Source organism: Sesamum indicum, linkage group LG4 (assembly GCF_026168435.1).
Source record: "Sesamum indicum cultivar Baizhima isolate 11 linkage group LG4, ASM2616843v1, whole genome shotgun sequence".
Taxonomy (NCBI): domain Eukaryota; kingdom Viridiplantae; phylum Streptophyta; class Magnoliopsida; order Lamiales; family Pedaliaceae; genus Sesamum; species Sesamum indicum.
In genome coordinates this window covers 794,806-809,446 of record NC_142660.1, presented here as the reverse complement: position 1 = coordinate 809,446, position 14,641 = coordinate 794,806, and the positions used below count along the sequence as shown (strand labels likewise).

General features: G+C 38.0%; 3 protein-coding genes and 1 pseudogene across 4 annotated transcripts; 3 read left to right on the top strand and 1 right to left on the bottom strand.

Moving 5' to 3' along the window:
* Window positions 1-45: 45 nt before the first annotated feature.
* Window positions 46-5,187, bottom strand: LOC105159726 (target of rapamycin complex subunit LST8-1-like; annotated as a pseudogene). The gene is made up of 11 exons (XR_016065174.1): window positions 5,094-5,187; window positions 3,813-3,949; window positions 2,963-3,121; window positions 2,729-2,841; window positions 2,563-2,632; window positions 2,321-2,398; window positions 1,932-2,047; window positions 1,750-1,844; window positions 1,540-1,618; window positions 1,374-1,433; window positions 46-783 (listed from the first exon to the last, which is right to left on the bottom strand). The product of XR_016065174.1 is annotated as a target of rapamycin complex subunit LST8-1-like (transcript).
* Window positions 5,120-7,313, top strand: LOC105159725 (H/ACA ribonucleoprotein complex subunit 4-like). The gene has a single exon (XM_011076901.3). It carries the CDS (start codon window positions 5,239-5,241, stop codon window positions 7,039-7,041), a length of 1,803 nt encoding a protein of 600 aa, XP_011075203.2. The 5' UTR covers window positions 5,120-5,238; the 3' UTR covers window positions 7,042-7,313.
* Window positions 7,314-8,235: 922 nt separating this feature from the next.
* On the top strand, window positions 8,236-9,707 carry LOC105159724 (uncharacterized). The gene is made up of 2 exons (XM_011076900.3): window positions 8,236-8,612; window positions 9,433-9,707. The coding sequence occupies exon 1, from the start codon at window positions 8,333-8,335 to the stop codon at window positions 8,597-8,599; it is 267 nt and encodes an 88-aa protein (XP_011075202.1). The 5' UTR covers window positions 8,236-8,332; the 3' UTR covers window positions 8,600-8,612; window positions 9,433-9,707.
* Window positions 9,708-11,764: 2,057 nt separating this feature from the next.
* NTT (C2H2-type zinc finger family protein) lies at window positions 11,765-14,156 on the top strand. Its single transcript, XM_011076899.3, has 2 exons — window positions 11,765-12,486; window positions 13,552-14,156. The coding sequence occupies exons 1-2, from the start codon at window positions 11,929-11,931 to the stop codon at window positions 13,978-13,980; spliced, it is 987 nt and encodes a 328-aa protein (XP_011075201.1). The 5' UTR covers window positions 11,765-11,928; the 3' UTR covers window positions 13,981-14,156.
* Window positions 14,157-14,641: the final 485 nt, after the last annotated feature.

Below are 14,641 nucleotides of genomic sequence, written 5' to 3'. Positions count from 1 at the left end.
TTTTAGGTATAAGAATTATTTAGTGAGTACGAGTGCGTCCATGGATTATTTTTTTTTTTAAGAAAAAACACCCATAAATAACGAAGATAATAAATTACAGGATACTGTTTTTTGGCGTCACGGACTTCTGGTACAAGTCCTTGGTTTAAAAATTGCACTCTTTGAGGCCTCAGACCACTTAAGGGGGCTGGAGATAGCATAATTACCCAACAAGACGTTGCATTATACCGATGAAGGCCTTCCACATACTCAGGCTGTAGTTGGGGTGGTGCTGGAGAGTCAGTGCCTTCCACATACTTAGGCTGTAGTAGGGGTGGTGCTGGAGTGGCAGTGCCGGTATTTGGACCAATGAAACAAGGTGCCAATGTCTGCCCATCTTTGATATTTCGCAGCATCAACCTTTCTCATGATAAAGGATGTTTCCAGTGCTAACAGCAGTTGTTGCAGAGAACGCTGTCTTATTTAAGTCCACATTCTCTAGCACATTTCAATCAAGCAGCTGACTCTAAAAGCTTAAAAGCCCACACCAATTTCAAACTGTACAACCATATGCACGGAAACGACCCAAAAACTTCACTTTTGGATCAAGCTTCATCATATCAGATTCTACAGGCAACCTTTCGAGAATGTTCTGATGTGAAACAAGGGTGAGGATGATGTCAGTATGAAGGTTCGGTTCCATCATGAAGAGCACAGCACACAGTTGCTTTTGATGCCCTCGGTAGATCTTGATCTCCTCACCGTTTGCCATGGACCATAATCTTGCAGTTGTATCAGAAGAGGCTGCAATATGAATTTTATGTGTGTTGAAAGGAATGAAGTCAGGTAGACGAAGTTGCACCTTTTATATTCAGCCGCACATGATGTTCATGATCACCAAGACGACTCAAGAAGATTGAGAGAGAAATTGAACACTACTGAATGCACAAAGTTGTACTTTGTTGAGGAGGAAATTTAGGAATACGGTAAATCTAATCTGATGCCTAAGGTAGAGGTGGTGGTAAGAACATAAAATTATGAATCTTGTTGACTCTGCAACCTTGTTAGTTTCGAAATATCTTGACATAAATCACATAAAGGTGGCTTTTATTTAAATTCAATAACTTCCAGATCGAATAACCTGTTTGCCTCCGAAACTAGAGCTACTATGTTACCTATTCCTGACACATTGGTAATGAACAGTATCAAAAGTTATACTTCGACAGAAGCCAGTTGTAAAGGGGACAGATATTTTAAGAAAAATTTCTCAGTTGGATGTATAAACCCCAGGATGCAGTAATTGTATGTGATAACTCCAGCACTAAGACCCAAAGTCCAAGGCAAGATTCTGGCTAACTACCCAAGTACCAGATGTACTTGTTTCAAGATCATACCTGTGATTAGAAAAGCACCATCAACAGAGAAAACACAATCCCAAACCCAGCGCTGATGTCCTGAAAACACATCAACAAGATTACTATAACCTCACATTGAAGTTAACATAATTCCAAAGAAGCAATCACCTAATACAGCGTGATTTTAACAAGGTCAAACTCATACCTACTAGGGCTTTTTCCAAAGTAAAACCATCTACATTCCATATTTTGATAGTGTGGTCGGAAGATGCAGTCCCAGATACCTGAAAATCAGCATTTTCAATATAAAATAGAGACTATCAGAATTAAGGGGGAGAACCAAAAGAGAAAAAACAAAAAGATGATTAGAAATGCTATGCTGACTAGAGGGTGGTCAATGGTCATTCCTCCTTACCGGGTAGGTTCACACAACTCGGGTGAAAGGAGACATTTGAGGATATATCCATCATGAGCCTGGAGCTTATGAAGTGGCTCAAAGTTGGTCATTGTCTGCCTTGGGATAATGAACTCGTGCTTAAAAAATTGTCAATCACAGAGCTGAAATCAGATTCACATCAATTTCAATGGTCTCTCCACCTGAGTTCCTTGCAGCAAAGGCCACACGTAACATGTCCACGATTGTTTGCTGCAACCACCAAGCTTCCATCCCACATTACAGTCAAAGATCGTACTGCTGTATCTACCTCTGGAACCTGAAACAATACATCAGTTTTGTAATCGCAATTACTGAAAATGTGTGTTTGAACATGAATGTTGATAAGTTACCCACTATTTCAGTAGATATACGATAACAAAACTAAGGTGCATGATCCATCTCTTAATCAGTATCTCCAGAACCCAGTACATAAACCTCAAATTTAGTTGTAATATGAACTCGCAACCATAGTTTCTTCTAACAAGAAGGCTGGTTGTTAAGATTCATGTTGAATGCATAACCATTCAAGGGACAACAGTTAGCCACTTACCAACTCACAGCTGCAAGAATTTGCTGTCAAGTCCCAGACACGAATGTTTCCATTTTGGTCTCTTGATATCAGTTCAGTCTGAAAATCACAAAACAGGGAAAAAAAAATGTGAATGCCATGTAAGGGCGTGTAGATTGTCAGAGAAAATAGAAGTGCCTAAAAGAGAACCAAAAATAAGGCACTTATTCAACAGCCCACAATATCTGTGGTAGAACAAAGTCAAATGTGCTTAGACTTAAGACCTGATTTGGGTGCAAAACAACGGTATTAACTGCCGCTCGACTTTCATATTCCCTCTGACAACCTGGTGCCCTGTGTCATACAGAATGATAGCAGATCCAAATCAATGTCCAGTGTGACAAAAATATTGAGAATTGGTAAATTGAATGGTTATAGAAGTTCATCAACCTCAAGTCCCAAAGCTTTACAGTGCCATCTTCAGAACCAGAATACATCCAATTACCATCGCACTGAAATCCAACTGATATTACATTATTAGTGTGAGATTTATAGCTCATCACCTGAATAAGAACCAAAATCAGCTCATTAAACAGAAGACAGGCCTAAAGGGAGTCTAACATTCTAAAATAAGAAGCAGACAAGTTAAAATGCAAAAAACATAGAATAGGTGATAAAACTTACAGGTTGAGGACTGTTTGAATTGACATCAAACAGTCGAATATGAGGATTTCCAGCCGCTGCTAGGTAGTGCTTATCTGGGGTAATCTCAAGCCGATTAACTTGATGTGATGACAAAATAAATGCATCAGATTCCACAACAAAATTATGAAAGTTTTGACTCTATCTGACACATTTATACAAGCACATGAGTGCATTAGAAAACTTTGAAGAGGTACAAGAAACAGGAAAGCAGCCCCTCTCCGTCGCACTACTCTTAAATCGAAATGCGAATCGGCAAATGCATGTGTGCAACAGTAACCATTGCTGTTATAATGCTATCAAACCTCAATAGGAGATCTAACATTTCAACATAGAACATCCAAATTTCCAACGTGCAGCAAAATGTGAATATTTTGCCTTTTTGAACCTAATATACTAGTGAGCAAGTAAATTTCACCTAAACTGCTAGCTTCAACCAGTCCGTCTCCCCTTAGATAACCTTAATGAAAATTATCTCCAGGGAACTTTACGCTTAAAATAGCTGCTTTGGGACACAACACAAAATCTTAGATTAACAGGAACAAACAGGTTTTTCACCCTAAGCATCTAAATCAAAGTCATGAACATTCGAAAGCAACCTGCAACCTCAAAATAAATTAGCTCGTATAAAATCCACAGGCACATCAATTCACTTAAACCACTGAAGCCATCACCGATGCAATATTCACATGTCAACCTGAGCATTTGGGGATACACATTGTACTCATAAAAAGCAGCAGAGTCGAAGAAACACACGTCCGCATAGTGTTAACATCACAGAAAAGAAAACACTGAACCAAACCAATAAAAGCTGACAACTTTCAGGGCATACAGATTCAGGGTACTGGATGGTCCGATAGCATCGTCCACTTTTTGCTTCCCAGAACCGAATAGTGTGATCATAGCTTGCTGTGCCAAAACCACCAATGGTTGACTCATGATTATTCTCTTGAATCTCTTCCTTTCCAGCTGAAACAACAACAAATAAGGCATTAACCACACAATTGTGAACATTAAAATTAACATCATATAACATATTTTCTTTCATTCCAGAAGGACAAGACAAATTTGGGATTAAAGAAAAGGGACCCCCAGATTTTCTTTTTTCAGCTTTTCCTGCTAATACAAAAGGAAACAAGAATGCCATAAACTATATGAAAACAAGGAGGCAAAAAAAGGTAAAAGCTATGATCTTTGGTATAAATAAGTGTTGGAAGCTACACAAAAGTATGAATTGAAACATGAGTTTCAAGATCTCGTCTTTCTTTTACTTGATGAATCTTTTGTAGCCCAGGCAGCTTCTCTGCAAGCTTAATCCATCAACGGGGTACTGCTAAGGGTTTTAGCTTTTAAGGGGATTTAGGGAAATAAGTGCCCTTTTCTCTTGCATTTCATCTCTCAGAAATTTCCACTTCTTTGCCTCAAGTCTGCAACGAGAGCAACTCTTTTAGGTAACAAAATCATGAACTCCCTCTAAAATTCTTATTTTGCTCCTTCACAGAGTGGAAAATGCTAATCCCTCCTCAACTTACTACACTCAATCCCCCATGAATTGTGAAGGTTTTAATTTGTACATGTTCTTGAAAACAAAAGGGAAAATCACTTTACATAGAGAACATATTCCATTCATATTTTATACCCCAAAATTGCCTTTGTGGTAGTTGGTGCAATTATATTATGCAGACAAGCTTGAATATCTATTTTTCATATTTATTTAAAATTCGAGCTCCTATTTACACTTATGTTAATAAAAAAAAAGTAATTAAATTCAGATAAAGATATCAAAATGCTCGATTTTAATATATATTTTGATTACTCAACTATCATTCGTTTGACAATTAGAATTAAAGCAGATAAAATTTTGGATATATAATAAAAAAATCAAACTAAATTTGGTGTAAAACTTTTCAATTTGTTGCTGTTAAATTGAGGAAGTGGATTATAATTATATTATTCTTGGATAAATAATAAATTCTTGTGTCATTTTTTTTTTATTTCTCCAACTCTGTCACACTTCGGACCTGGATTTTTATCTGATTGGGCTTTGCGCAATTCAGCCCATCAAATTATGGGCCTGAGGTCCAGTGAAAGGTCCATTGCACACACATCTTACCGTGCACCTCAGAACACTCTAACATCACTCCACCTCCATCAAAAACCCTGAACCCTATTCCTCTACAACCCTCCGCCTCTTCATAAACCTTCATTTCTATTTCTCACCACCAAAACCCTAACCCTAGAGCTCGAGCTCCACCGCCATGGCTGACGTCCAGCTTTCTCACTCCGAGAAGACGAAGAAGAAGAAAAGCAAGTCCAAAGAAGAAGATGATAACGATGCCGTTGATTTCCTGATTAAGCCACAGAGCTACACCCCCGCCATCGACACCTCCCAGTGGCCGATTCTGCTCAAGAACTACGACAAACTGAATGTACGGACCGGACACTATACCCCTCTCCCCTCCGGTTACTCTCCCTTGAAGCGTCCCTTAGCCGAGTACATCAAATACGGCATTTTAAATCTCGATAAGCCCGCGAACCCTTCTTCTCATGAAGTTGTGGCCTGGATTAAGCGCATTTTGCGTGTTGAGAAAACTGGGCATTCGGGTACCCTCGATCCGAAGGTCACTGGTAATCTGATCGTTTGTATTGACCGAGCTACGCGCTTGGTGAAATCACAGCAGGGTGCTGGGAAAGAGTACGTTTGCGTAGCTAGATTGCATTCGAAGGTGCCTGAAGTTGCGAAAGTTGCGAGAGCGCTCGAGACTCTCACAGGTGCGGTTTTTCAGCGCCCCCCTTTGATTTCCGCTGTCAAGAGACAGCTTAGGATTAGGACTATATACGAAAGTAAGCTTCTTGAGTATGATGCGGATAGGCATTTGGTTGTTTTCTGGATTTCTTGTGAGGCGGGAACATATGTGAGGACACTGTGTGTGCATTTGGGACTTTTGTTGGGTGTTGGTGGGCATATGCAGGAGTTGAGGAGGGTCCGGTCAGGGATTCTCGGGGAGAAAGATAATATGGTGACTATGCATGATGTGCTGGATGGGCAGTGGGTTTATGATAATTATAGGGATGAGAGTTATTTGAGGAGGGTGATTATGCCACTGGAGGTGCTTTTGACTAGTTATAAGAGGCTTGTGGTGAAGGACTCTGCGGTGAATGCAATTTGTTATGGTGCAAAGTTGATGATTCCAGGGTTGTTGAGGTTTGAAAATGATATTGAGGTCGGGGAGGAGGTAGTGTTGATGACAACAAAGGGGGAAGCAATTGCATTAGGGATTGCAGAGATGACTACTGCGGTGATGGCTACATGTGATCATGGAACTGTTGCGAAGATTAAAAGGGTGGTCATGGATAGGGATACATATCCGAGGAAATGGGGATTGGGTCCTAGAGCTTCGATGAAGAAAAAGCTTATTGCTGAGGGAAAGTTGGATAAGCATGGGAAGCCCAACGAGAATACCCCAGCTGAGTGGTCGAGGAATGTTGTTTTGCCTACTGGAGGGGATTCTGTGGTTGCCAGTCTTGCAGCAGCTGCAGAGCCACAGCCTTCTAGTGGTGGAAATGTGGAGGGTGCTGTTGTTGAGGTTGATAAGAAGAAAAAGAAGAAACATAAGGATAAGGAAGATGATGGAGAGGAGGGGCGCAAGCGTAAGCTAGATGCGCTTGATGGTAGTCCTGTACCAGATGCTGTTGTTAAGAAAGCCAAGGTAGATGCTGCTGAAGATCTGCAGGTGAAAGAAAAGGCTGAAAATGTGGAGGTGGAACCAGAGAAAAAAGAGAAGAAAAAGAAGAAGAAGAAAGAGAGTGCAGATGAAGCCATGGCTTCTGATGGCGAGAAATCTAAGAAGGATAAGAAGAAGGATAAAGTGAAGGAAGAACCTGTAGCATCAGAAAATGATAAGTCGGAGAAAAAGAAGAAGAAAAACAAGCATAAAAATGCAGAAAATGGCGACTCTGCCTTAACTGCTGCAGTGGCTGGAAGTGATGATGAAGCAATTAAAAGTGAGAAGAAAAAGGAGAAGAAAAAGAAGAAGCACAAGGATGCTGAGCAGGAGTAGACCCGAGGATTTTATCTCTAGACGGCTTCAGTCAAGTAATGGTGACACTGCATCATGCTATATATCATCTGCATCAGAGTATAGCCATGGAGTTTTTATCTCTATTTGAGATACATTTTACGCCGCGGCACACTTTCCCCCAGTGATTGACATTGACCATGGACTTGGTTTAGCAATATGTTAGTTTTGAACTTTTTTTTCATGATGTGCTCAAGGTTTTGTATTTTATGAACTGGATGTTTTTCATTTATCAAAGTGGTAGTAATTTTGCATTGCCTTTTCCATAAAATATTTGATCTTCATCTGAATGTTGACATAGTGTTCCTAGTATACATTGGTCTCCATGACCACCAACATACAGATTTTCTTGCGTCTTGTCTATACAATCTATCAAAGAGTTTTGCCACATGTTGTAGGAATACATAAAAGGGTTCGTGCTCGATCATACCATACCATGAATTGTTGAATATGAAGTTGAATTTTCTATTTCAAATTCAGAATCCATTACATTTAATATAAAGAAAAAATTATATTCATTACTTTCATCAGTTGAGACATGTTATTTATGGACCATCATCTTCTTTGATTGCAAGTTTTACTAGAAGAAACTTACCATTTAATCATGACTAGTTGTTATGGTTAAAAATTATTAATTTGTATGTGGTTAAAATATTTGTCTTGATTGAAATTCTTGGCAAAAACATTTGCTACCGTTCATAGTCCTGACAAAAATAATTTTTATAATAAATAATTTAAATTTTTGCATCTATTTTTATTTAATCAGGATTAATAATAATATTTACCATGATTTTGGAGGCAAGAAAATTATAACCAATAGTAAATTTCATTCTAGTGACATTTCTTGTCTTTAATTCACTCAAATTAATATTGCAAATTAATAATACATAGGATCGTACCATGAATTCTTACAACTTTTATATTCCACTTTTTTCTTTAGATAATTTTCAAATTTAGTTTGTAGTATAATTTCAGATATTAAATTCCAATTGTTTTATTTATTTTATCCAAAAACAAAAACAAAAAGAGGCCCCAATTATCTGGAGCGTAGACCAGAAGAGAAGACCCATTTAAGTCAGCATTGTCATGTGCGTAACTAAAATCGTGAATTGACGAGATAAAGTTAGTCCAGAAACCCGATTTTCCATCTCAAAGGTAGAATAAAAAGACTGAGGGAGTCTCAACCTCTCCCCTGCTAGGGTTTTTGCAGCAAAAGAAGTGGGAAAAAGAGCGCAAGAAATTCTCTGCAGCAGAGCCCCAAAAGCAAGCGGCCATGGCGAGCACCAAAGTCCAGCGTATTATGACCCAACCCATTAACCTGATCTTTAGGTTTCTACAGAGCAAAGCTCGCATTCAGATATGGCTTTTTGAGCAGAAGGATCTGAGGATTGAAGGCCGGATCATTGGCTTTGACGAGTACATGAATTTGGTTTTGGATGACGCGGAAGAGGTCAACGTAAAGAAGAATAGCAGGAAGCAACTTGGGAGGATTTTGTTGAAAGGGGATAATATCACTTTGATGATGAATACTGGGAAGTAATTCTGGAGACAAGGTAATGAAGACTGATACTGCTTTTTTTTTTTTGCACAGCATCTTTACGGAAATTTTCCTGCGCTTTTGGTGGTGTCTGGATTTGAATTTTTATGTGTAAATGTTTGATGAAATGTCTCAATGGAAACTATTAGTTGCTCTTTATTTAATGTAATATGCTTATATACTAAGTATCCCGTCAGGGTGTTGGGGTTGGGAGTGGGGCTGGGATGGGGTACTAACTGGTGCAGCAGCAGGGAACAAAGGTTAGTCTAGGACCATGAATTCTTAATTATTCAGGCAGCTTTATTTATGCATCGATACTTGTGTGTTAGTTCTAGAGAAGTCACTTATAGAGCTGAAAATACAGTGGTCGACTCATGGATTGTTGTATGAAGAGTGATTTTAAATTTATTGAGGAAGAAGTATCAGATGACTGTATGGTTTTTAGTCTCCATCGGGTAGAATGGATAATCAGCCTTTACGTCATAAGTAGTGATGTAAATTATAACTTTTTGATTTTCAGACAGTGACTCAATATGTTCAGCCTTTGCGTCTTAAGTAGTGATGTAAATTATAACTTTTTTATTTTCAGACAGTGACTCAATATGTTCAGCCTTTGCGTCTTAACTCAACTTTGAGTGTTACGGGAGTGGATCATCTCTTCAGTTATCTAATTTGTTTGCACAAATGAGATGTTTATCCTTCAAGTCATGAAATGCTTGTGAATTCTTACTGCATCCTATTGATGGAAGCAATAAGCCTTGTGTGAAACCTCGTCTGTTTCCTTTGTCTCCCTTGTAGGGTTTTTGACTTGGGCTTCATTGTTGTTATTTTTGCAGGCGAAAAGTGTAATCACTAAACCGTAAAGTGGCTGGCTGTTGGTGGTTCTATGGGACTGTTGTCCCAACTTTGTACGGATTCAACTCGTTTAGGATCTATTTTCTCTTAGCCCATGTCTTCTATCTCACAACTATTGTGTATCACCTTATCCTGCCTTTTGAATATCATTACAAGAATTTGTAGTACTTGAAACTGGACATCAGGTAAATGTTTGGCATGGCCGTTGCAGACAGTTGAATATGTTGAGGGAGATGCATTCTTACTTTGGTTACAAGAGAGAGCTGTCATTGGTTACCTCAGAGATATGCATGATTTTGTTAAGCTTAGAGGAAAGTGTGAGATTTTTCAGGGATGCGGTCGGTTTTAGTTTGAACTTTGAAGTTACTTTCGTTTGTAATGTAGTTCTTGATGATGTTTGCAGGCTAAAGTAACTCGGTAGTAGAAAATTATTAGGTCATACAGCCATAAGCTCTTAAAGTTTATGATATGATATTATTAAAGCTGCCTAACTGCGTAGGTTCTGTGTCAATCATGAATTAAACTAGAACCAGTCAATTCACGTTCTATTACGGTGTCTAGAAATCTATCTACAGAGTGCCTTTATGATAAACACCAGATAATGGAGTATACTGCAATCACAGATTCCCTGCTTGTTTGCAATCACTGAAAAGGATTATAGCAGGGATGAAGCCTGTATGTTGGTCTGTTTAGACATAAATTTGTTGAGGATATTTCCATATAGTTCCAATCATATCACACCGCTGAAACTAATGAAATCCTCCCACCATCTTCTTTTAGCTCTACCATCACATGGCATGTTTTATTCATTCGTAGCATATTTCTGGATGGCAATCAGGATGGAAATGATTGCAGGCTTATTATTGAGATAAAGGTTATTCTGTATTTCTGCAACCTATGGCATTGATACCTGATTTCGAACTCTATAGTTTGTAATTCGATGCTAGTTTGGCCATATGCTTCTCTTGTTATTTGCTCAATCTATGTCGATTCTTTCTCAATGAACCCGAGACTAATGAGAGGACTTTGGTTCTAAAACAGCTACTTATATATATTTACGTATGTATTCCTCAGGTTGTAGTCTGTCTTGAGCATTATGCTAACTTCAAATGTCCTGGAAGTAAAATTTTCAAATTATTGGACATTGTATTTAGTAAAAAGGGGGTTAATTTTTTCTGTCAATAATTAGTAGCAAGTAAGAAACTGTGGATTTATTGTTTGATTTTTCAAGAACTTGAATCTCAGATTAATCTATATGTATTATAAATGACGGAAAATGTTGTGACAACCTAAAGAGTGAAGTCAGAAAACTAATATTTACATTTTCTTATGATTCCGAGTTATTCTTTTTCTTGTGAAGGAACTCATCACTTTATGTCATGTTGAATATTAGATTTTTTTTTTTTAAAAAAAGAACCATTAATGAGTTCTGTTGCCATGAACCGGTCCCGTTTAAGAGAATAATCACGAGTATAATAATACCAACATATTTAGTTAATTGAAAATATTTAGATAATAATTAAACAAAAAGGATTATCAAGTTCCTAGTCCGTCACCTGCTGATTTTATCATCTTCTTCGTTTTCCAATGCTACTGTACGTACTGGTGACTAAAACTCAAAATTTCTCTTAATGCCAAAGAAAATGAATATTTCAACTAATATAATTGAAATACGAAGAACAGAAATCTGGAAACCGAGAGATTACTGTGAAATAAAAATAAATATCAGTTGTTGACAACCCGATTTCCCCTATAATTCATTAGACTAATTAACATTTGAAATGTTTATATTTGCGTTTTTGTTTGTACAACACGACTTTATCTATACAGAGTTAGCAATTCACACTTATGCTTTCAACAATTGGGAAAAATCGATTAACATTACACTCAACAATATAAGCTGGTTTAGACACTATATTTTTATTATATGCGTTGGCAACTACTCTTGTTTTTTACGAAATCGGGAGATGCTTCACGTCTTTATACAATTGAAATTCTTTATATTAATCAATAAAAGTATATATATGTAGATAGTAATTTTCCCTAGAGATTACAGAGACAGAGGAGACCTTTTTACACGGGAAAAAGGGAACATTGTCTTATACACTCATCATCATGCTTATTAATATTGTTAGAAATTAAGGAAGATCGATACCATTAGAATTACATGCAAATTAGTGGAACAAAATACAACTCTTTCAGTTGATTCTATCATCTAATCATAAATTTTAAATTATATATATACATATCTATACACTTGTATATTTAATTTCTTAGCTGCCTTTATTAGTCACTATATTCATACATGGTCATCTTGTCGACTTCCTCTCTCTCTCTCTCTCTCTCTCTCTCACATAGACACACACGCATAGTCATCTTGTCTTCCCCTCTCTCTCTCTCTCTCTCTCTCTATAAAGGCAAGTTCCTCCTCCAGCCCACCATTTTCCTCTCCCACCTTTTATCTTCCCTACTTCACTATGACTGATCCCCACTCAAATCTCTATGCTCAATGGTTCAAATCCGACCCTTTTCACCATTTCTCCACTCCAAACCCTCCTCTCCACAATCCATACATCCACAACTACTACTCTAACAACACACACAGTAATCATCATCATCATCACAACCCACCTCCTTCACCTCCCTTGAAAGAAGCTCTCCCCCTTCTCAGACTCACTCCCACAAGATATGAAGACCAACATCAAGAACCCTCTTGCTCACTCTTGGATTTCCACAAGGCTAATAATGGGCAGAACCACCCTCCTCCTGATGATGATCATGATAATGGTGTCACAGTTGCACTGCACATAGGGTTACCAAACCCTAGTGCTGCTGATCTTGCTTCCATGGTTTCTTCTTCTTCTTCTTCTGCTGATCATAAAGAGGAAGAGGGTACTGATCTGTCAGCCTACCCCATCACTAGACTTAACAAGGGACAGTATTGGATTCCTACCCCTTCTCAGATTCTTATTGGCCCAACTCAGTTTTCATGTCCTGTTTGCTGCAAGACCTTCAACAGATACAACAACATGCAGGTACAAGGATTAATTAGTTTCTTCAGAGTTTTATGATTTTTCCTATATATATACCTTTCTTCCAAGATGTCAAGCTTCCAAGACAAGGAGAAAGTATATGGGATTCTCCTTCTCTTTCTTTTTTTTTTTTTTTTTTGCTTAATTTTTGGTTTAGAGGGTTTTTGTTTATTTGATTTTTCGCGTTTGTCCTTTTTCAATGTTGAAATTGTTATTGCATGGGATATATTATAAGGTTGAGGGATTGATTGTTTCCATTATGCAGTCTGGTGACTGATGTGATGAGAGTTTAGGTGAGATAGTTCACTTCATTTATGTGATGGAACAACTCAGGCAATGTTCCTTATGCTTTGATGTAAGTACTAGCAGTCTTTGAAGTCTGTGCTCTACAAATTGGTAACTGTGTTGAACTGAAACTTGAACAGTTACCAGGGATTCAGATTGATTTTCTTCATCATAAAGTCTTGAAAAGCCCATACCTAAACTTTCATCTCAAAACAAGACTTGTCTACAACTCAACAGTTGTTCACTTTGGAAATTGTTTCTCCATAGCTAAGCTATTATTCTCTTCTTCTTTTGCTTCCATTTTTTATTTTTGTTTTTCTGATGAAAGAGATGAACAGTAATTAAAACTGGGATTCACGGAGAGATTTCACTTTTCTTTTCTTACATTTAGAGAAGAAGAACAATCTCTTCCAATCAAAATAAACTAAGTTAAGAAAAAAGGCATAGTACTTTTTTGAAAGAAACTTGTAAGAACCACAATTTGCAGTATCAAACGAATCTTTGTATTATCTTAAATGGATCAATTACTGATCAAGGACTCAACGTGAAGAATACACTGCTCCTTCTTTGTCAATGGACTGACAACACCCCATTTGCTGCTTCAATTTGTTCTTTCTTTCTTTTTCCCATTCTTGGTTCTGGGCTGAGAATTTCAGAACTTTCCCACATTAGGTACTGATTCTCGATGGCAGTCAGAAACCCCCCCTTGTATATTTTCAGACAAATGTACTCCTTATTTTGCATTCTTGAACAGTTGTTGGACTTTGGTTATGTATGATTCAGATGCATATGTGGGGGCATGGTTCACAATACAGAAGAGGGCCAGAATCTCTGAGGGGAACACAACCTACAGGCATGCTTAGGCTTCCCTGCTACTGCTGTGCTCCTGGCTGCCGGAACAACATTGATCACCCAAGAGCAAAGCCCTTGAAAGACTTCAGAACCCTCCAAACACACTACAAAAGAAAGCACGGAATCAAGCCTTTCATGTGCAGGAAGTGCGGCAAAGCCTTTGCAGTGAGGGGGGATTGGAGAACTCATGAGAAGAACTGTGGCAAGCTTTGGTACTGCATTTGCGGCTCTGATTTCAAGCACAAGAGGTCCCTCAAAGATCACATTAAAGCGTTTGGCAATGGCCATGGAGCTTATGGGGTCGACGGTTTCGAAGAGGAAGATGAGCCCGCCTCAGAAATTGAACAAGATGATGATTGATCGATGATACGGAAAATAGAAGATCGATCAAGGGTTAGTAGTGTTGATTTGCTTTCATTTTTAGGCATATATGTGCCGATGAAACTTATGTAATTTCAGGCTCCGACTCAGTTTTAACACCATGTCTATTGTAAATCCGTTCTTGATTTCAACTATGGCCATGGCTTCCATTTTCACCGCTCTTTTACTGCATGCTGCTCAAATTATATAATCTTTTGAACCACTAAAGTTTGATGAGTCCTAGAATATTAATAACCATGATAACACCAAGAAACAATTATGACAACATTTGTTCACCTCTATCTATGTAGTAGAGCAAACAAGACATCTTTAGAGACAGTGGACATGGGAAACATGGCACCATAAAGTGCGGGAAAGTTTATGCAAAGCGGTCGGTCTGTTATTTTCAATACTGTTATAATAACATTTAAATTGAACACAAATATAGAACAAGGTATGTTTGTATGGTTGTGAATCTTATGATAGAGTTGATGAGGAAAACAAACAGTGGATGAGAATAATCAGACAGCCAAGTGGACATATGATGAGCTTTTCCAGGTGTTATGTCTTTGAGATGTTGTGTATTAGTCTTCTCTCTAATCCAAAAGAATCAAAGAAAGATAGATAGATAGGGGGTGAGTGAAGTGAAATGTGAGGGTAC